This window comes from Lepeophtheirus salmonis, chromosome 5 (genome assembly GCF_016086655.4).
Source record: "Lepeophtheirus salmonis chromosome 5, UVic_Lsal_1.4, whole genome shotgun sequence".
NCBI classification, from domain to species: domain Eukaryota; kingdom Metazoa; phylum Arthropoda; class Copepoda; order Siphonostomatoida; family Caligidae; genus Lepeophtheirus; species Lepeophtheirus salmonis.
The window spans coordinates 11,621,688-11,643,662 of record NC_052135.2 but is presented as its reverse complement, the minus strand read 5'-3'; the positions used below and the strand labels follow the sequence as shown (position 1 = coordinate 11,643,662).

General features: G+C 35.2%; 4 protein-coding genes across 6 annotated transcripts; 2 read left to right on the top strand and 2 right to left on the bottom strand.

Annotated features, from left to right (window-relative positions):
• Positions 1–308: 308 nt before the first annotated feature.
• On the bottom strand, positions 309–8,227 carry fid (fire dancer). The gene is made up of 4 exons (XM_040711384.2): positions 7,543–8,227; positions 7,177–7,472; positions 6,907–7,106; positions 309–6,835 (listed from the first exon to the last, which is right to left on the bottom strand). Exons 1-4 carry the CDS (start codon positions 7,823–7,825, stop codon positions 1,615–1,617), a joined length of 6,000 nt encoding a protein of 1,999 aa, XP_040567318.1. The 5' UTR covers positions 7,826–8,227; the 3' UTR covers positions 309–1,614.
• Positions 8,228–8,476: 249 nt separating this feature from the next.
• On the bottom strand, positions 8,477–13,849 carry AP-2alpha (adaptor protein complex 2, subunit alpha). Its single transcript, XM_040711385.2, has 11 exons — positions 12,472–13,849; positions 12,139–12,417; positions 11,886–12,079; positions 11,587–11,818; positions 11,267–11,526; positions 10,722–11,211; positions 10,039–10,658; positions 9,842–9,971; positions 9,488–9,771; positions 9,205–9,409; positions 8,477–9,133 (listed from the first exon to the last, which is right to left on the bottom strand). Exons 2-11 carry the CDS (start codon positions 12,415–12,417, stop codon positions 9,056–9,058), a joined length of 2,772 nt encoding a protein of 923 aa, XP_040567319.1. The 5' UTR covers positions 12,472–13,849; the 3' UTR covers positions 8,477–9,055.
• Positions 13,850–16,755: 2,906 nt separating this feature from the next.
• On the top strand, positions 16,756–20,219 carry LOC139905332 (uncharacterized). 3 transcript variants are annotated; one of them, XM_071888240.1, is made up of 3 exons: positions 16,756–17,633; positions 17,863–19,396; positions 19,476–20,219. In XM_071888240.1, exons 2-3 carry the CDS (start codon positions 19,150–19,152, stop codon positions 19,988–19,990), a joined length of 762 nt encoding a protein of 253 aa, XP_071744341.1. In that variant the 5' UTR covers positions 16,756–17,633; positions 17,863–19,149; the 3' UTR covers positions 19,991–20,219. The 3 variants fall into 3 exon arrangements, with proteins under 3 accessions (XP_071744341.1, XP_071744342.1, XP_071744340.1); XM_071888241.1 differs by having other exon boundaries at positions 16,772–17,633; positions 18,990–19,396; XM_071888239.1 differs by having other exon boundaries at positions 16,773–19,396.
• rho-7 (rhomboid family intramembrane serine protease rho-7) lies at positions 20,219–21,406 on the top strand. The gene is made up of 2 exons (XM_040713492.2): positions 20,219–20,409; positions 20,485–21,406. The coding sequence occupies exons 1-2, from the start codon at positions 20,235–20,237 to the stop codon at positions 21,270–21,272; spliced, it is 963 nt and encodes a 320-aa protein (XP_040569426.1). The 5' UTR covers positions 20,219–20,234; the 3' UTR covers positions 21,273–21,406.
• The last annotated feature ends 569 nt before the right edge of the window (positions 21,407–21,975 follow it).

Below are 21,975 nucleotides of genomic sequence, written 5' to 3'. Positions count from 1 at the left end.
TTTAAAAAGTTTTTCAAAAACAAGATTAATTTTTGGACTTTTTTAAAAAAAAGTCCAAAAACCAAGCATATATAATTCTGCGGACGCTCCTAAATTCCTTTTGGACCCAGAATAGAAATGATGATGGCCATTCTTTGATATCCTAGCTGCTTGCAGGTAATCTAATCAAACGGCATGACAGCTAACCAATTCTCTTCTAAAACATTCTTCAAATTGTCTTGGTTCATTTTTTTTTCTTTTTTTTAACATAACATGGACTCTGTAGCCCTTCAAATGAATAGATGAATAAATAAATGGGAAAGAAACCATTATTTTCTTGTATATATTTATTTGCCATTGAAAAACAGAGGAGTTAAATGAAGGAAAAGGTATAGAAAGAATGGTTTTTTTGAGGGGGAGGGGGTCATGGATGATTGAGAACTAATTTTAATGAATAATAACATAAATAAATGATCATTATACATTTTTTTTTTAATCATTTAACACAGTTTAGAAACACTATGGAATTTGTTAATATGTATGTATGTAGTTATTTCATTTGATACAAACTTTGATTGGAATAATAATAATATTAATTAGTTAAACTTTGTTACATATTTGAACGTATGTATATACTTTGTAGTTGTATTATAAAAATAGGTAATTTGTATTAATTAATTATGTTTATTACATGCCTCAAAGGCATAGTGATGATATTTATAGTTATAATAATTGATCTATTGACGACGACAACATCACCAAACCTTTGAGAAGGAGGGAAAAAAAATCATGAATTAAGAGTTTGTGTCATTTTCTTCAAGCAAAAATATATAGGACCATTTGATTTGATTTTTTGGCTTTTAGTATATTTGTTGAAGAAAATGGATGAGAGGAGGGTGTTTGGGATGTGTTATGAGTGTATGACTTCATTCACGTTGTAACTGCTTGGATCGTTCGCTAAAAGACCCCCAAGGCAGTACAATTGAATCATCATGATAATTAAAAATGAATCACAGACATATAACATAGATTTCTTTAAATATATATATATATATATATATAAACGGAAAGAACTAACAAGAAAACAAAAAATAGAAATTATTTTTTGGGAATTGTTGTGCTCATAGATTTGTAATAATAATAATATAAATAAAGATACGATATTGAGTCTTGTATGTAATATTTTGAGTGAGTGTATGAGAAGTATAAAGGCTTGGAGAGGGCTGATGAGGAATCTTTGATAAGTAAGTGTGCTTGATTTGAGGGAGTGGGGGTTTTGGTGGATAAATATTATTATGGATATATAATGCAGTTTTATCATTTTTCGTTTAATAGTACTCTAAACTGAAGATTTTTGTACAAAGAAACATTATAATCAATCGGTAGAGGAAAGACTGATAATAATAATTATTGTCTTGAGTAATGATAACATTCACAAAAGTATATAGTAGTTAAGAAAAAGGTGGAGAGGCTTATGAGTGATATTGATGTATGAAATGTATAAATAGAGTAGATTGTAGAAGACAAGACACAGATAAATTTGTATGTAAGTTACATATTAATTAATTATTATTTGCGAGTACATACCAGTACAATAACAAAATGTAAAAAAAGGAAGTAGGTAGTAGGTAATTATTAAATTGTCCAAACATTGACCTTTTCAGCGACGATGCACCAATTTGAATGATCGTAATATGAATTTATAATATGAAGATTCTCAACATAGGTATTAATGAGATGATCCAATTCTCCTTCGCGAAAAACATGATAGTAACGATGCTGTGTTTGTTGCTGACTCGAGTCAGAATGGAGAGATTCCTGGGAACTTGCACCGCTCAGCGGTCGTATCCCAGCATTGGGATGCTTCCCATTGTTACCAGATTTTGGAGGTATTGAAACTTGATCATCCTCATCAACGCCTTCCTCCTTATCACCCATTTTACGAAAAAGCTTCTCTTCCTGAGCTAGAGTATAAGCTGGATTCTCAATACTGGTTTCGATGCTTGTTTCAGTGGGAAGTCGTAGTCGCGTTGTGACTAAGGAATCATCTTCGTCACTTTTCGTTCTCCCAGTAGATTCGGATTCATTAGTTCCATGGGTCCACCTGGCCTGCTGGTTCTCTTCTCTTCGAAACACAGACTTTGCTCTTGATGTGTCCATACGATTCTTCGTCTGTTCTTTTTCCATGTTTTGAAGATACTCATTTTCATCTGCTTCACTCAATGAAAAACTCGAAACCAATCCGGGACGGTCATCAAAATCTGCAGAGGACATTGAGGCCAAGTAGCAAGAACTTCCACTGACTATAGAAGTATTCCCAAAGGATACTTCAGAGCTCACATTTGAAGAAATTGAAATTGTGGAGAATCTATGAGAAAAAAGAGAGCTAGTATCGCTATGCTGTACAGAGGATTTCGCGGAAGTCGAAGAAGACTCCATGGAATCATCTCTATTAGATTTAAGCTTTTGTTTTTCTAGTCTTCTGTACGGAAAACTACAAATACTCTCCGTGTCGCTCATGGGGGGTCCAGTGGCAGTTTTTTCATAGCGAGGATCTAATTCATAGAGCTTTGATGCTGAAATAGTTCCATCATCTTTCAGAAGACTTTCCGTTTGAGCCATGATATCATCATCAACAATTCCAGGTAATACTGCACTCCCTGAGACGCGGCGAGATCTAATTGGAGCTTCGCTTTTCTTTTCTTCTACTATCATAGATGTAGATCTCATCCAAGGGCGCTTGGGCTGTGGTCTCGGAGCCTTTTTACCTAGGATATCAATTTGACCCCTATTTGGAGAAGGAGTTTTACTTATTCTCCCGCTTACATCAGATGAACTTCCATCTGAACTGCAACAGCTAAGAATAGATGAGGAAGACTCTGGATGACAATGTTGTATATCTAATTTGTTTGGGAGACGAGTATCTCCGCAGGAACTATCCGATTGAGCAGATGCTTGTCGAAGCATAGGAGGTTTTTTACGTAATGTGGGCTCTCTTGGAGCTTCCTCCGTTTCACAGTCGACGCTTTTCGTTATCCAGCAGGAGGACGTTAATTTTAAACTTGGTCTAGGATTATCAAAGGATTGGGCTTTAAAAAGAAGAGGCTTTCTAGTTGTCCTTTGATTAATAGACGAAACGGAACGAAGTTCTTCTTTGGCAAGTGGATTAGAACCCAAGTTATTGTCAGTATTTGTACTTATGTTTCCAGATTCTTGCAGCTCTTCAGAAGACTCAAAACATATATCTAATTTATTCTGACTTTCAAATTTAGCTAAAGCTTTTTCTCTTCTAGAAATATAATCGGCAGTAGGTGCAGCGATACCAATGCTATTAAGTATGACTAAATTTTCATCTAATAAATCTAATAAACTCTGTCTCCTTCTCTCTGAACGCTCCATTAATTCAGAAGACATTTCACTACTATCTGTAGAAGAACAATCTTTCATTTTTTCTTCATCATCTTCCAGAACAACAGCAGACTCTTCATCAAATTCTTCATCTTCTAGTGTTGTAGACTCTTCTTTGTCAGATATGACGACTTCATCCACCACTTTATCTACATCCTCATCAGTAATTATAACCGTGGGGGGTTTGTTTTGTTCTAGAGAAATGGCTCGACGTTTCTCAGCTGTATCACGGGCAGAGACAACACTTTCAACACTAGCATTGGAGTCATCATCAGTAGTGGTGGATGATGATGATGACGACTCAGTATCTGAATCTAAGTCGTCGGTTTCGGGATTAAATATTTCAAAGCAATGAAGCGCTTGTTCACCTCTTTGACGGATAATACGAACGTTTTTACCAGCAAGTAATGAACTGAAATTGCTACCGGTCTTTGGTTGTTTAGCAAATAAAGGATGATGACGAACAATGGGGTAGTTTAAGTTAGAGTTTTTATTTTTTAAAGAAGAAGTATGAACACTTCCTCGTCTTAATCCAAGTGGACGAGTAGCAATATTTGGGGTTTGATTTTTAATTGGGTTTTCATTAGGGATGTCTTCCATTTCAAAACTTTTTTTCTCTAAATGTGAAAAAAATTTAGGAAGAGTGTGGATTATTTCTTTAACTTCAGAATCATCCATTTTTAAATTTTTTGTTTCGCTGGCTTTCCTTGAAGGAACAATCGATTTCTGTACTTCAATGACTTTTTCCGGGAGTTTCAGACACATATCAGCATTAGAAGCATATTCTTCGTCTTCTTTATCATTACCCATTTCCTCTGATTCACTCTCTGTGTGACGTTCATCAATTTTTTCTAAAGTTCTAGTTTGTTCCAATATATAAATTGCATCTTTACTTCCTTCTTCCGACTTAAACTTACCGATTTTTCCATTTCCTTTCACGGGAGAACTAAGTCGAGTTGTTCCACCTGGTGACATTGGACTAACTCTTCCGGAGTGAGCAGATTCAGATGATTCAGAAGAATTGGAAGTTGATCTCTGTTTCTTAAAAACAGCGTTACTATTATCAGAACTAGGAGGTATAAAAATGACTGAGACACAAGAATCTTCTGAATCCAGAGAAGTGTCACTTTGTATACTTCCATCCTTGCTTGAAGAATCTGACGCGTTATCCCCTCTTGATAATTTCCTCTCTCGCTCCACAACGACCAAATCTCCTCCCGAACAATCTAAACAGCAGCGTCTGAGCGTTGGAGAAAGATTTTCGACGTTTTCCTTGGTTAATGCTTCCAACTGCTGCGGACTTAAGGGAGAGGCTGCACCACGGTGATGAGTTCTACGTTGAAATAAACTTCTTCTAGTAGCAGAATCTAGTATATCTCGACCTCTTACATCTAAAGGCTGAATTGTCACTCCCTTTTTCAATGTGAAAGAGGGGTCATCAACCGAGTAATTAACCGAGGAACTCCGTTTATCCTCGGTTGATGTTGAGCTCCAATTTGAGAAAATACGAACAAACCCTCTTCGAATCGTTGTTGTGTTCCTTGGGGAAACTGGGGTTGATTTTGATTCATGTATTTTATCTTGTCCATCCTCAGATACTGAGCTTGACGAAGGACATTTAGAGGGGTAACTTCCAACATCATTCCCACTCTTACCTCCCAATACATTTGCACTTTTTAAACATTCCGAATCATCCTGGGATCTTAGTAATGTGTTTTTTAGATTCTCAAATCTTTTGTTGTTACATTTAGCTAAAGCAAAAACACTATCCTTAAGAGACCGGGTTTTACTCTCGGGTAGAGATCTCTGCTTCGACAAAAGTTTTTTACGAACTTGTATGTTGGCTTCTACTCTATCTTTTGAAAAAAGTTCATCATTGAGCGATCTTTGTTTTAGAATACCTTTAGGGGGCAATGCTAGAAGGAAAGGAGTACTTTTAAGTAAGGGCATGGATTTAACTTCCTCTTTTATATCCTCGAAGGAAACTTGTTTGGAATGTGATTGTGTTGTTTCTTTTTCTACTTCTTCATCTTCTTCAATCTCTTCTATAGAAGCAATACAAGGAGTTTTATCACTATCGTATTCCAAGGATTTCGATTTATCCTCGAAACTTGATTCACTTTTAGAGGCATTTGTAGAAACTAACTCAGATGAAGGAGTATCTGGAAAATAAAAGCTTGGTTTTTGTTTAACCAGCACATGCTTTTTCCCTGATGTTTTCATAGACGTTACAGCAGCTTGATGAGCAAGAATTTGAAGGGGTCCCGGGCTATTTACAGGAGTAGTATTTTCACTAAGATCGCTTTCGTTAACTTCCTTTATGGCTTTCATTAATTTACCCGATTCAACAACTCCTTTATTTTTATCTAATGCTGGTGAGACGGATACCATGGGAAGTAATGAAGCGGAGGATGGTAAAGATGTAGAAGCGGCAGTGATTACTCCACCTCCTCCGGTAGAGGACAATAAAGAGGATGCAGATGAAGTCGTATTTGTTGTAGTTGAAGATGGATAATCACAATGGTAAGCACGAGGCTCATCCAAATGAGGCTCTGAATCCCAAGTACGTGATTTAATATGATGAAATTTACGTTTTGATGGATTAAGGCCAATGCCAGAATCAGATTTAATTGAATAATTACTAACGATTGACTTTCCAGAAGAAAGACTAGATAAAGAACCTGATTTAAAGGAAAAATCAAAGGATCTTAATGATGCACTAAGACTCTTTTTCAAATCTTTTAATAACCCATCAGTTTCTTTTACTTCTTCAAAAACTGAATTATTGTCCTCGACCACCATTACAACACGATTAACGTCTTTTTGAGATTCTTGGGCAAAATTGTTGTTCATATTATTAGGAACAGTAGTCGGAATAGTACTTGACCCTTTTAGAATTCTCGTAATTGGACGAGGAGGCGAATCAAAAGTATTGGCTCTTTCTGAAAAAGCCTTACGCTTGACGGCTTTATTATGTAGAAAATCTAGACTTTTCGACATTTTTGATAGACCCGTAGTGGCGAGTAAAGGATTTCTCTTATTACTAACATTTGTATCTAGGACGGATATGGAGGAGGGTTTATCCTCATGAGATTCTAAGTGACGAAGCTCGATTGGTAAATCTCCGATACTTTCGCCGGAACTGTCATCATTAAAGAGCCCATGGCTATCCTCTAATAACGATAATGGACCGCCTCCTTCCGAGGTATGTTTGTACATTTGATCAAAATTAAACCATGGAAACCGTTGTGGATAAGATAATGAAGAGTCTTCATGCATGGCGTGTCGCTTCGTTGTAGAAAACTTTTGTATTGCTCTTCGGACAAAACTATAGCAAGATTCATTTGGAGATGATAGATCTGAAGAACTTTGACCGGCCAAAAATCCAGCGGATTCATGTGCAATATTCGATGTATCAATTGAGCGCCCTTTATTTCGATTTTTTCGTCTAAATGAATAAACATATAAAATTTAAGAAAGTCTTATATTTCATTATATATATATTTTTTAAATGGATACCTCGATCCTCTATGTTGATACCATTCTCCACTATCTGATCCTTGAGAATACGCATGGTAATGGTTTACATCGTCTTCGGAAGTTGTACACGTTGATAATGCACTGGCTCCTCCACTAGTGGTTACAACTCGTTCCATTCCGCAATGCATAGTAAGAGGAGGAGGTTTGTGCCAAGGGATTAGAACGTCCTGAGATTCGAACTAACGAGTAATGATACATACATATGTATATTATTTTTTCTCATGCCAGAATGAAATTGCAAAAAATTACCTTACGATGCCGTTGTTCCATTGCCCAAACTGATATCATTAGTCTTCCACCAACTCGCAATACTCTGGAAAGTTCCTTTATGGCACGTACCCGTCTTTCAGCCGTAGCTACATGATGAATAACTGCTATAGATAAAACTGCATCCAAACTCTCGTCCCGAAATGGCAAATAAAGATTATCACAATGTAAGATTTCATGGTCCTTTTCTCGACAGATCTGGGCTAGAGAACGGCATCGATCAGAACCAACAGTAAAAACATTAGGATTCATCCCTAAATATTTACCTCTTCCACAACCTATAAAAAATGTTTTAAATTAAATTTAGAGACACTTTGGAACTACAGATCGAAATTAAAAGATACACACCAACGTCACAAACAAGAGATCCAAACTCCAGTTCATCAAGAAATTGACGAACTCTCGGCCAAGTTCTAAATCTGGAGTCTGATACATATTTGGACATATGTTCGTATACATCATGTACATATGCTTTTTCAATAGCTATAGATCTGGCTTCACGTTCAAGTCTATTACTTTCTTCCTCTTCTTTGGACCGATAAACCGAGTCTTGGGCCCGATCATTACCTTTTTTTGCATTGGCCTCTTCTGAGGTCGTCGCCGACGCAACGGCCGGCGACGCAAAGGCCATTATAATACAAGTACTTGATTAAACACATCACAGAATAGGTATGAAAATGAAACAACGTTCCGATTTTTCATCGTCTTTTTTAGATATAACTTTTTGCAGAATAATAAGAATATAATTTTCGATAGTTCAAAATAAAGAAGAAATGAAGAGATTTGAAGGAACTAAAAAAGAATCCAATCAAAGGATATTTCCTTCTTTCCTAAACAAGGCTTAAGAAGACTTAGTTGCACTTCTTGTACTTAAGCAAACATTTTCTCATTTTCCTCCATTTGAAGTTCTTCATCAACATTCTAATACCCATCAAAGTTTTGATACTAAACGAAGTATTGTTCTTCAGCTGATGGAATGGAAGAATCCAGTTTATGTACGTACATGCAGCTCCTTCTAACTCAATCATTGATTAAGCCCTATCCTGCCACTCTTTATAAACTTCTCTCTCAGGAAGGGCTTTCTCTACATATATCTTACTATGATATGAAAGCCCATTTTCCAAAGAAGAAAAAGTATTTACATACATACAAATATACGTATATGTACATATATGCGTGATTTAAATAAAAATCATTAAAACATCTCGTAAGTTCACCCATGACATCAGATCAAGGGCCTCGTTAAGAGAGTATCTAATATAATAAAAGATCACACATTATGTATAATTCATAACTTTATTTTGTATTTTTTTCTTCTTTCAACAATAACAATTAATAATAGTAATTAGATGAATATGTTTCCACTTCTTTTTAAATAACACAAAAAAATAAAGAATAAAAAAAAAATAATGTCGCTAAGATGTTCAGGAATGTTCAAATAACAGGATAAATTCTCAACTTTAAGCAAATAATTAATTCAATAATTTCACTCTCTCTCTCTCATTGAAAGAAAGAGCCAGAAAAGAAGAAGGAAGATGCCAACTGGACTTAATAATAATATGTGATTGAATATCCGTTTTCAGGATCCATGTTTAAGACAATTATGTATTTGTGTGTGTGTTTTTTTTTTTTTTTTAATTAACAGAAAAAAAGAAAATTACATATTATACAATAATAATACTCATCAACTTTCATATTTCTTTTTCTTGCCACTAATAATTAGTACTTCTTCCTCCTTTTATAGCTTATTACAGTATAATTATTAACAAACTCAATAATTGGATGATAAATAATAAAAAAAGTATCATCATGATCAATTTTATAATGCATATAATTGTATTAAATATATACTAATTTCATATTAAAATTGTTCAGTGAGGATAGCGCAAATATGTTGAGAGACTGTGTCTTTGCTCGTTCGAACAGTCAGGCGATACATCTAGAAAAGGAAATAAGAGAAAAATGGTTATCATGAGAATATTAATAACCCATGATATAAAATGTTCTTACATTTGCTAAGTTATTAGGCTCTAATCTCAAAAGGCAACCTATTTGAACAAAGCGCGTATGTATGATACCAGCACATACGAAGTTTTCCGGATTTGGATCGATATTTTCTAATAACGAAAACCCATATCCGATAAGTTTCGTCTTTACTTGAGTATTGTCCATTGCAACATTTGCTTTAAATACGTTTTGTGATTCTTGCGAAGGTCTATATAGAGAAAATATAGAAGAACAATTTTTATAAATATAAAAATAACATATTCCATTATAAGAGGAAAGTACTTACATGCTGAGATTTTTCCAACGGGAGAAAAAGGCTTCATCATTCATCTCTGTGGGTTCCATGAATTTATTGATGGCAATAGGAAGTTTTAAGGCTACTTTATGAGGAGTACCATTACAAGTAAAAGAAAGAGCAATATCAGGTTGTCCAATGAAATCTGATAAGCATTCGACATTAACCATTTGCTGGAATTGAGCCCCTGCTTCAACTGTGGAATCGACAGACTTAACTTGGAGAGTAATATGACTTTGCAGATCTGGACTATTTGTTACTATAGGTTGGAAGTTCTGTAATATTTTTTCATAAAACAAATCAAGTTAATAACAAACATAGCAATAATCAGATGCATTTACTAACCAAAAATGGGAATGATGTCTTATTTCCATAAAATAAAGCAATTCTAGCTAAATTACTGCGACATTCCGTTTTTACACCAATCTGAATAATATCACTCTCATACAAAACGCCATTATTTTTACAGTAAAACCTTTCAATGATGGGAAATTAATTAATTGAATGTAGTAAACCGAGAATATAAACAGAAATGTACTCACTTTTTGATATTATCCGTAGGAGAATCTCCTCCAAGATCAAGATCATTTCCGTTTACAGCGACAGTGTTAGCAGATGGAACAGAGGTATCCCCTAGTACGAGTAAATCCGCAGAACCACCTCCATTAGATGGAGGTTCGATAGAAATTTTGTTATTTGCTACAGTATCATCACCCGAAGCTTTAATTTCTGGATTGTGAGGAACACGGCCAGGGCGTTTCTTTTTAAGTAAGTTAAGTAATCCACAAGATTCCTTTTCTGGAAATGGAGGCATTTCCTCAAGAACTGTTGCAAGCACATCCAGAGAGGTTATTTTAGATAAAGCAAGATATTCGGAAGCCCTTTGCTGAAGCTCTGCGTCTGCAGACTTTAAATTAGAATCTACACAGAAAACATCCTGGATCTCTTTTCGAATTTCAGGGAATAAGTTGATGAATTTAATGTATGTTGTCAGAAGAAGAGCTCTAGTTGATGAGGAACACAAATGATATTTTGAATGCAAAAGTCGGAATTGCACCATGGGTGAAGAACGTTCATCTCCAGCAATTAGATTACCGAATTCTCCTAAAATGTATCCCCCCACTTTAACCATATTTTCATGGCACGCAGGTGCTTGAAGGGCCTAACGAAAGAATGAATATAAATTTATGGGAAATAAAGTTAGTTTGATGAAAATTTGAAATACCTCAAAAACAGTTTTAGCTGCATATCCTTGAACATCGTCACGATTGATGACGATCTGTATGACGCGATACCAGACTTCTTCGGATACGTAATCCCCGGCAAGCCTTATCAAATTGAGAATAACATCTACATACCATTTGTAATCAGTAGCATACTTTTCCGCTAAAATTGCTACCTTAAGTACCATCTCCTCACGAATGGAGTAGTCAGCTGACTCAAGGTAGGTGAGCATTTCAAGTACAATATCCTCGGCATTGGTACGATCACACATTGCGTAAAGAAGATCAACAGCCCTTTGTCTCACTGATACGTCGCGTTCAGTTTTAAGAGCTTTAATAACAGTGTCTTGATGTTTTTTAACAGCCTCATGAGAAAACTCAGAAGTAGCTAATAGACACATAGACTCCAGCGCTAAGTAGCGTAGGTTTGTCTCTCGGTGAATAAGAAATTGACCCAATTGATTACAAGCTCGAACAAGTAGGTTGGGCTCACTAAAAATAAAATATCTTCATCAACTGTGAATTAGACACATGAAGATCTCTTTACCTGTCATTATGAATAATTAAACTTATGGCCTCAAATAGCACAGCATTTTTAGCATTTGAGTGTTGAACCTTTTTTGATTTAGGAGGTTCCTGTGCTTTATTTAATATATTGTCCAGACATTCGTTGAGCCGGCTCCTCACTCCTGGATCATCAGGTGAAGGATAGTTTTGTAAGAGCCGTAGTAGTTTAACTGAGAGCCACGGAGCGGGAACAAAATAATAAGTATAATCTTGAAAGTCTTGATAATTGGATGTTACAATCTATACATGACGTAAGAAGTAGAATTAATAAATTAAAAGTATGAGTCTCCTCAAATTTACCCTCGATAGACGAGAAACTGCAAGCGAAACACATCCTTTATATTCATCTGCATTCTTTTTAACAAGAGAATCAATGAGCGACGTAGCAGCAGTTACAACACCCATATGTTGATCATTGAGAAGATGAATAATCCTGGAAGTCCACTCCCCGTCAGGGATAATATTGGGATCTGTTCTGAAAAGCCTAAGAAGGCAGAGAGCAGCAGATTGTTTGACGACATCTAATGTTTCTCTGGAAGTGAATGCATGATTTATGAAGGAGTTATAGAATGTAGAATGACAAGTATTTTAGTTTTTACCCTGAGACAAGGAGCCTTGGGATGTCATTACTAAAGGCCTCAGCCATTTCTTTGGAACCGATATTAGCAATACATTGAAGGGCAAGAGACTTGTGAACTGAGTTATGACTATTCAGATCATGCTTGATGTACTGATTGATGAGATTGATAAGGTCGCTGTTTTGGCTAATAAGCACGGATATGAATAAGTAGCCCTGTAAGAGAAGAAAGAGGATTAGAATACGTGGCTCAAAAGGCTCCAGAGTCCTCTTACAATCTGTTTCTCCGTGTATTTATTAGAGGACAACAAGTTCACTGCCTCCATGTGACCAAAGTCAATGTCATGACCAAGAAGAAAAATAAAGAGCAACTTGCACACATATTTCTTTTTCTGATATCCATCCAGAGTTTTATCTCCCTTGAATTTGGAGCGAATGTTCGCTAATTCCTTGTTGATTCGCTTGATTTCCGCTTCTTTGGATTTACAGTTACGAATGTCGGAGATGAAGACCGCCAAGCCTCGCATCCCATCACCTCGCACTGCCGGCATCATCTGAAATCAAATAATTATGCATTGGAATCCTGGATAGAAGACAATCCCAATTACCTTGGCAGATCAATTCAAGTCCCGAGTGATAGAAATACAGAGGTGGAATTACATAGATACATAGACAGAGAAACACACAAACCATAAAATAAGTCCCATTGCAATCATAATATACACAGCTATCGCCTCTCGGCTATCAGGAAAGAGGGAATGAAAGAAGGAAACTCCTCCCTCTTCTCTTCTTTTCTTTTTTCCTCTTCTTCTATAGCTCTCTCTCTCTCTCTCTTCTTACGTACCGACCTTAGTACTAGCTGCTACTCTCCTTTTCTTTCATTCTGCGGCAAGGGTTAATAACGAAGGGATGATGATGACTTGAGCTGCTAAATAAGCCTAAAGGAGCTAAAAAGGGAGGAGAGCAAAAAAAGGAATTTCCATTTGGGAGCAGATCTTATATTTATATATTTTATTCAATATTATGTATGTACAATTCATCTATGGACGGTACAATTCTAAATTCTCTTCTCAACATAGATTCCTGTCTTCTTTTCTTCTCCTTACAATATATCCATAGATTCTGAAGGAAAGGAATGGCGATTCAACTTAAAGGCTTGTGGCGAAACATTTCACTACAATCTCTCTAGATGGAGATACAATAACACGTCGTGTAATAAAACCGCTAAATTTAATTTCATTATTGTTCCATGGAAGGATATCCTTTATTAATTAATATAATTTTATTAATATATTGTCCCCAATGATCCGTTCATGTATATGCCAAAAATTAGAATAGTGCATCTCCCCCTAACATAGATTATCCTATAGTAATAATTAATTTGAACACCCCAATTCTCTAAGCTCTCATGACAACTCATCCTGCAATAGATAGATAAAGTACATAAATAATACTCACTATTTTTTTTTATTCAAAAAAAGAAAAACATTATAAATATGTCCTAGACAATTTATTAAATTAATTAATATAATGAGCTGAATAGAAAAGTTAAAAAATGAATGATAGAGAATTAAAGAAAAAATGTCAATATTTTATCAATTAATAGGAATGTAGCAACAAAATAATTAACTAGCCAGAGTCGTTCGTTTAAATCAGCTCTACAATTAAGGATTTGTGGTAATTAAAAAAAAATCCCCGAAAATTGATATGGTAACTATGACAATCTGAAGATTGTTTGAGAAGAGAGCAGCTTAGCTGTTATAACTTTTTATTAAATTAGCTATGAGATCAAGAAAATAAACAAAATTCCAACTCATAACTTTCCAAATTCATATAGAGGAATTACTCCGCTGCTGACAATCCTCAATTCTACTCTGAGTCCAACAGGGAAGAAGTATAGCTCTAGTAGTTAGATTTGTATAAAATATGACTTAGAACGAGTGCAATACTCTTTATAGAAGCGATTTTAACAATGTTTTATTTCCAAAAGCTGTTATTTAATTCTAGAAAGGAGAATATGTGATATAAACTTTATTAAAGTAATCACTAGTCCTTGTGCTCACGTGTAGAGTTCAGATTTTTGTTAGGAAAATAGGAGCTATAGAAGAAGTTGGGAGTGAAACATATGGTAGACCTGAATTAAGAACCCTTTTTTTGGAGGGGGGGATTACTTCTATAAATAGATGAGCCTTCTATGCTATTTAAAATAGCATTAATGCAAGGAAATATTATAATTATATTTAAATTCACATACTTACATTCATTTAATTATCCATTGTTTAAATAATTTACACCAAAGACATGCTATATTGCTTACTTCAGACGGAGAATTTAACACCTCCACGACCTATTAAATAATTAAGTCAAAAGAAGAAAAAGAACACGCAACAACTGTTTTTCCATGTCTAATCGGTAAACTTAGTTTTTTTCTTTACATATATCCCACCCTTCCTTCAGAGGGATAAAGTAACGCAACGACTACCTGTCTATTGAATAATGAACATTAAAGAAGAAAGAGCTCACGCAACAACAGTTTTTCCTTTTTTAATTTCTACTAGTAGTTTTTAGATACAAACTTGTCAACTCTACATTCAGTCATATGAGTCATGGAAGACGGAGAGTAACAATGAGGTTTTGGTTGCGATTTATAACTAATAAGTGTAAGTCCTTCTTGCACATAGAGTGTAACTGAAGATCAACATCGGAGTAATTCAAGCCTATAAAATGAGTGTGATAAAGCGTTATCACTCATCAGTTATAACAGCTAAGCTTCTCTCCTCCCAAACCTTCTTCCGGATTACATTCACGTCAAGTTTACAGGCGCATAGAGAGAGAAAAAACAGGTGATAAGCCGCTGGGCTTAAATCAAGATGACTATATATAAAGGGGAGGCAGCAAGGAAATTCTACGGTTGTCTTTTTGTTTCATTATCCAGAGAAGAAGGAATATTTAATCACGTAACTGTTGAGCCACATAGCACTCTGTCCTATTAAATTGTTATGTAATAATTTAAAATGCAGACTTAATTCACTTTGTAAGGCGACACAAATTATGTAAATAAATATTATTAAAATTCATTTATAGTACAAAATGGTAAACTTAGGACCATGCCAAGAAATATGGAAAGCAAACATATTTAACTTATATTGATATTAATATCTATAATAGTAAATCCTTTCCAATACTAATTTCGATTATTATAAAACTTGACGATATTCTGGCTTGATACTTTATAGAATAATAAAATCAATTGCATAACTAATTATTTAAAAAGGCTAACATTAATTTGCATATTAATAATAATGAACTAACTGTATGTAAGCTTATATTAATATGCTTAATGTATATTATCTAATTTACCATTTTATTACATAATAAAAGAGTGGTGAATAAAAGAATAGCAATAAGTTTAAAATTATAGCATACATATTTTTTTACATCCATACATGAATAATAAATATTAATTTGAAAATTGAGCAATTTGTCGTAAGTTTTCTCAGATTAGCACTTGTGTTCTTCAGATTGAGCTTTTTATTAAGGTAATTTCTCTCATTCTTGTTCTTGTTTTCACAAAGGATAGGATGACTCCTTTAGGCCAGTTAGGATACAATTAAATTAGATTATTATGCAACCTTTCAAATACGTTTGGATTTTTTTCAATTAAGTCTTCATGGTTAGAATGAAAAGCATTGAAATGCTTTTCCAGACAATGACAAAATTTTAAAAACTCACGGGGATTGTAAAGCCTCCTTTAGAGACCAATTCAATCCAAGAGCTAGACGTTTCTTCATAAAATCCGAAGTCACATGTCTTTTCCCCTAGATTTGGATAAAGTTCCTTAAATTTTTTTCCTAAAAATCCTGTAATATAAGCCAGACTCTGATCTGAACAATCATTGGAAACTTGGGATGATTCTTCAGTATCTGCTGAGATTACTTTTTCAGCTTCAAGAGCTTCAAGAAGTCCAAAATTTTCTAAAGTTTCCTATGGTTCAATTGCTAGTCATCACTCATCATGCTCATTTTCTTGTATATTTGACGAAAAGAAGTGACTCGTTATTGATTTATTAGCAATTTCGCCATCCCCCTCATCATTTCACTCCTCTTCAACAGCTGAATTTCTTAAGACAAGTTCATGATTTTTTCCAATTAAAATTACTTTTAGTCTTCTGAAAGCTTCCACTGGGAATGGATGAGTATTGTTTCCTGCATTGCACGAATCTGTGAGAATACATGCTCCAGACAGTCTTGATTTAGATGAGTGATTAAAACGAATTTCATTCCATTATCCTTGATACTTTGAAATAATGATTTTGTTGAACGAATGGAGATTAGGAATATATCTGGAGGATTTGGGTTCATCTGAACTGTGAGATGCAAAGGAAATATGGAGTAAGGGGACTGCATCACTTTTTAATTTCTTCCTGGCCTTTAAGTAAAGAAGAGAGATTCCATTCAAAATCATTGAATCTAAAATATCTATCACAAATCTTAGCATTTTTAATATTAATCGGATCTTTTCTCCTGCAGAATAAGATCCAAAGATGCTGGAGCATCATATTTTTCCAAGTAAATACAAAATACTGATTATCTCGTGGATTGGGACAGTAGGACAGGGTACAAAACGCTTTGAATCTCGAGATGATGACGTTTTTGCTTAACATATCCAAATTAGTGCACTTCACTTCAATGAAATTATCTGAACTGCCGCAACAGTGACGTCACTACATCAGATCCTTGTTGCCTCACCTTTATATATATTCACATTGTCTTAATTGAAGGTTACTATACAGGGTGTCCACCATAAATTGGATCTACTTTAAACTTCATCCAGATCCATAATGTGGATATTTGGGGTTAAATCATACTAATATAAAAGGTTGCGTGAACAATATACTATAACTTCCACCACAATTGTTTTGACAACAAACAATAGTCATCATGGAACAAGCAAGGAGAGACGCCATCCTCGAATTGGCTCGCGCGGGACACAAGCCCTCTGCTATCTACAAGCTTCTTAACTACCCCAAGACCACAGTGTACCGGGTCTTCAATGCCTGGGAGGTTTAGGGGAAGATCTGCCGCAAGGTCCACAACATGAGAAGTGACCGAATCCGCACTCCCCGCTTCCTTGAAGGCCTCCGGAAGTCCATCAAGGCTTTGACGGGGACTTCCTTGTCCAGGTTGGTCAAGAACCATGGAGTGAGCAAGCAGCTGGTCTCCAAGGCTGTGAATGAGGACCTCGGGTACAGGTCATACCGAATGGCCAAACAACTCCTCACGGTATCCATGAAGGCCACCAGATTTACCAACGGTAAGCGTCTCCTCAATGACCTGAAGAGCCATGGAGGAAGAATCATCTTCTTGTCCGACGAGAAGAACTGGACTGTCGACAGAAGCTACAACTTCCAGAATGACAGGTGGCTTGTCAAGGAGAGAGAAGAAGTCCCTGCGGTCTTCCCCACAAAGTTCCCGGCCTCCGTGATGACCCTGGGTGTCATCTGCAGCACCGGTGAGGTGATGCCTCCTTTCTTCTTCAATCCCAAGGAAAGGGTTAACGCGATAAGGTACTGTGAAGTCATGGAGGAGTTTATCATCCCCTGGATGAAGGATACGGCCGCTGGGAGAGAGTTCATATTCCAACAAGACTCAGCGCCCGCACACATCGCCATGAGGACCACTAACCTCTTCAACTCCCACGACATCACTTTCTGGGATCGCAACATTTGGCCCTCCAACTCACCCGACCTCAATCCGTGTGATTACTACTGGTAGGGGAAGTTGGAGAGGGATTTATTCAACATGTCCTCCCTTAGCAGTCACCATCTTCTCCATCCTGCCCCTAAAGGATTTGCATCAGGGCATGCAAATCCTTTAGGGGCAGGATGGAGAAGATGGTGGCTGCTGAGGGAGGACATGATGAATAAATTTATTGTTTAATACCATGTCTAACTTTTTCATATTAACAAATACACTCCAAATTCCATTTTTATCAAGCAGGTTGAATTTTAAGATAGTTCCAATTTATCGTGGACACCCTGTATATAAGTGTGTCGATAAGAGATCTATTTGCTTTTGTTTACTGGCGATTTTGATGACATCATTGCGGAGTCAATTGAGGATGAATTTCAAATTAAAAAACCTAATTGATTAATAAATCATATAATAGTATTTTATTTTCTTATCAGTCAATTCTATTAATTTAAACTTTTGATATAGACGATATATTTCTGCGTTATATGCATAAAGGACACTTAACAATGAAATAGTTTTCTTAGACTGACCCGAAGCAGAGTTAACTTAAGAAGAAAAGTACTCAAAAACTTGAATTAAGGAGCAGTGGATGGAGGATGAGAACTCTCACTGTTCCTCACTGTATCTTTCAGTCGATTATTCTGTCGTTTTACCGAACTCCATAGTTGTTATATGTAGAAGTATACGATGCTCTGGGAGAATTTATGTATTCTTGAGTATAGAGGCAATGATTCACGAGGTCATAGACATTGATGTGAAGGGCATTAGCACAATGCAGGATTTTTTCTGTTAAATAATATGATATCCACCGAGTGAGGTACAAAGACTAAGAGGCGAGATCCCTTTAACTGATAACATGAATTTGAAGAGAGGATCAGAAAGCGTATTGGATATCAAAATGGGAAAAATATGAATTCTTAGGAAAGGAGGGGTGGATACGGATGAATATATCCAAATTATTCGTAAGAAAGATCCATCCAAATCACTATGAATTAAATGTATTTGCACGCAGTTAACAACTTTTTTTATTTTTCTTCGCCTTCTAGTATATTTATCAATAATTATTAATTAACATTTATCAGTTCAGTAGTGAGTAACAGTTAACACTGAACTTGGCTCGTTTGTGACGTAATCAAAAAAGTTGTCAATTAACGTCAACCAGACTGCGTTGCAAATTTCTTATCTACACACCTTATATATAGTCACCTTGGGCTTAAATAATATTTATTAATTATTACCATAGATCAAAATAATCAATAATATTCCAATTATCAGGGTTAACACTTTAATTTTCGTTTTCTTTTTTTTACAGGTTCATATTATTTTCAACTATGTTGATTACTTTTATATTATTTTGTCCTTGATTTTATTAGATCGTCGATCCCAGGTTTGATAATTGTTGCTATTGAATTAAATAGTGACCAAGGTTTCGTGATATTGAAATGTGAAAGAGGGCGCTGCATAATGAAATAAGTAACACAATCAAATGAGTACTGATGCCATCTACCAGCTACAGCTCCGAAATAATCACAGATGAAGAAAAAGTCATGGAGACGGGAACCGAGTCTGTCGACAAAGCTCATAGCCCTTAAGTCAAAGATGGAAGAGGAGGAGAGTGATGGGGAGACTCTTCCAGATTATGAAGAGGATGCGGGACTCATCAAATGTGGGAAGAAGGACAACGTTTTGAGTTGTCATCTTTGTTTTAAAGTATTTGGATTTCGATATAATCTTCAACGGCATCTCGCTTCAGGAAAATGCAGCCTACTATGTGATCAAGGTCTTTTTTAATGTCTATATTATAGTTTTTGTTTAATACCAATGGGTACAATTGTTGATATTAATTATTATTGTTGCAGGTCATGACCATAACTTCATATTTCGTAAATTCAGCGACATCCAACAGGCCAAAGACTATATCACAGACGATATTGATCCATCAAAAGATTTTATCATCCGAAATTCCCGTCCCAAGAGTAATTATTTTGTTTATGTCTGCTCCAAAAGAGAGAGCGAATCTTGTTTTGCTCGTTTTTCACTTCAGCAATATAAACCTAAATCAAAGCATACATCCAGTCTCAAGTCAATTTTTGTCATAAAAGGTTGTCTAAGCCATTCGCACACCATAGTATCTAAAGACGATCTAACGAATAACGTGGATATTAGTTGTTCAGGGCTTGAGAAATCATCATCATCACCCTCACTGCCTTCTTTTCAAGAAAACGTTTCTCAGGTGATTGATAATTACAAGGAGCTCATGTCTATTATTGAGTTGTTGTCAGAAAGTCCAGATAACTCTGCATTGATAGAAAAACTTTTAATTGAATCCTCAACAAACATTTCGAAACTCCTATACAATCAATTGTGTTCCTAGTAATCCTTTATATCGAATCACGTTCAACATAAAAAGAAAAGGAAAATATTTGTGATAATCTGTATGTAATGGATAAAGACAATGACGAACCAGATTTGTTCAATTTTTTTAAATAAATATCATTTGTATTTATCTAAAATATATATAAATTAAAATTGTAATTATTTATTGTAACAAGAATTTCAATTGTTTCTTTCTGTCACTATCTTTTTCTATCAATTTTCATTAGGTGTAATACTAATAGATGTGGTGTTGCTCCACCAGAACTTTGAGCCTTTTAAGGCACGTAAGGAAGGATTTTTCCCTTATACATAATACGAAAAGGTCGTTTCGTGTGAAGAGTCTAAATATTAATGGAGGGGAATCTGGAACAGGGAATTCAGCAGGAACATTGATAAAACCTTTCCTTTTTACACTTGGTATGTTCATTTATATATATATATATATATGGTAAAAATTTCCATGATAGTGTATTTTTCCACTTTTATTTGCAGGCTTTGGTGCTACAACACTAGCGGCTGTTTCTATATGGCAGTATGAAAATATTCGCGGAGTTTTCCATTCTAAAACTACTATAGATATATTTAATCGAAAAAGTCAAAAATATGGAGAGCTGAGACGAGAAATCAACCACTTATGGAATCAGCTCAGTCCTGGTGAAAAAGTATTTGTGCCTATATTTTGCCTTAATCTTGCCGTTACCCTTATGTGGCAGATTCGTCGCTTTGAAGGAAGCATAATGCGTCGATATTTTTTGTCAGATCCGCGTTCTTCGAATAAGTGTTTTCCACTATTTCTATCAAGCTTCAGTCATAACTCATTTCTTCATTTTGCTGTAAATATGTTTGTACTTCATTCATTTTGTGATGGAATAGTTCGTGCCTTAGGAAAAGAACAATTTGTGGGGGTATATCTTACCGCTGGGGTTGTATCTGGGTTTGTATCATTAGTTACCAAGGTTTTATTAAATACATCTGCTCCATCCCTTGGAGCTTCAGGCTGCATATGTGCTGTTTTGGGTCTCTTTGGGACTCTTAATCCAAATTCACTAATGCAGATAGTTTTTATACCAGGGTTTACTTTTACTGCCAGTACTGCCATTAAAGGATTGATTACATTGGACACTGCAGGATTGTTAATGGGTTGGAAAGTTTTTGACCATGCTGCACATTTAGGGGGCACTCTTTTTGGTATTTGGTGGGCAACATATGGAGGGAAACTAATATGGCAAAAAAGAGAAAAGTTTATTACTTGGTGGCACGAAAATGTGAGAAGCAAATGATTCCGAGAGATTCTTCGATCCTTCTTTTTTGAATATTTTTTATAAGATAATCAATGTACCATTCAGAATTTTAATATAATATATAAATATATATATATATATTTGTATAAATATATGCATACAAAAAACATAAATCATAATTATCGTCATTGGTGAATCCACCATTTTATGAAAACTACGTATTCATAGGTGAAGGATGCAGATTTATGCAAACAAAAACTATAGTTTTAATAATACTAATACTATTCCTTTCAAGTTAATTAAAACTTATATCAAAATACAATATTAACAAGGCACATACATATATGGCAATACAGTAACAGAATAATATAAATCTATAAATTGAGAAAACTATAAATTGTATGACTAGGTTAAAAAATAATCACTTATTCCCACATTGATTCGTCGTCGATGAATGAAAATTGAGAATCAAAGGTTTGCTAAAACATCTTCCACATCATCGAAGCCGATCCAAAATGTGAATAAAAATTTAACTACATCTATTCTTAGAGTCAATCTCCTTAAAGGAACGAGGTAGTTAATCTCAGGAATAATTGACCCAGCTTTCAAGAGTTCTAAATTTTCTGGCAATTCATAATCACGCCTGTAGAAATTAATATGAATTTTGGAGGAATTAATGTTCTCATCATTCTCTAAAATGATTGTTCCATTTATGAGGGACGATAAAATAGTTTCTACAGTC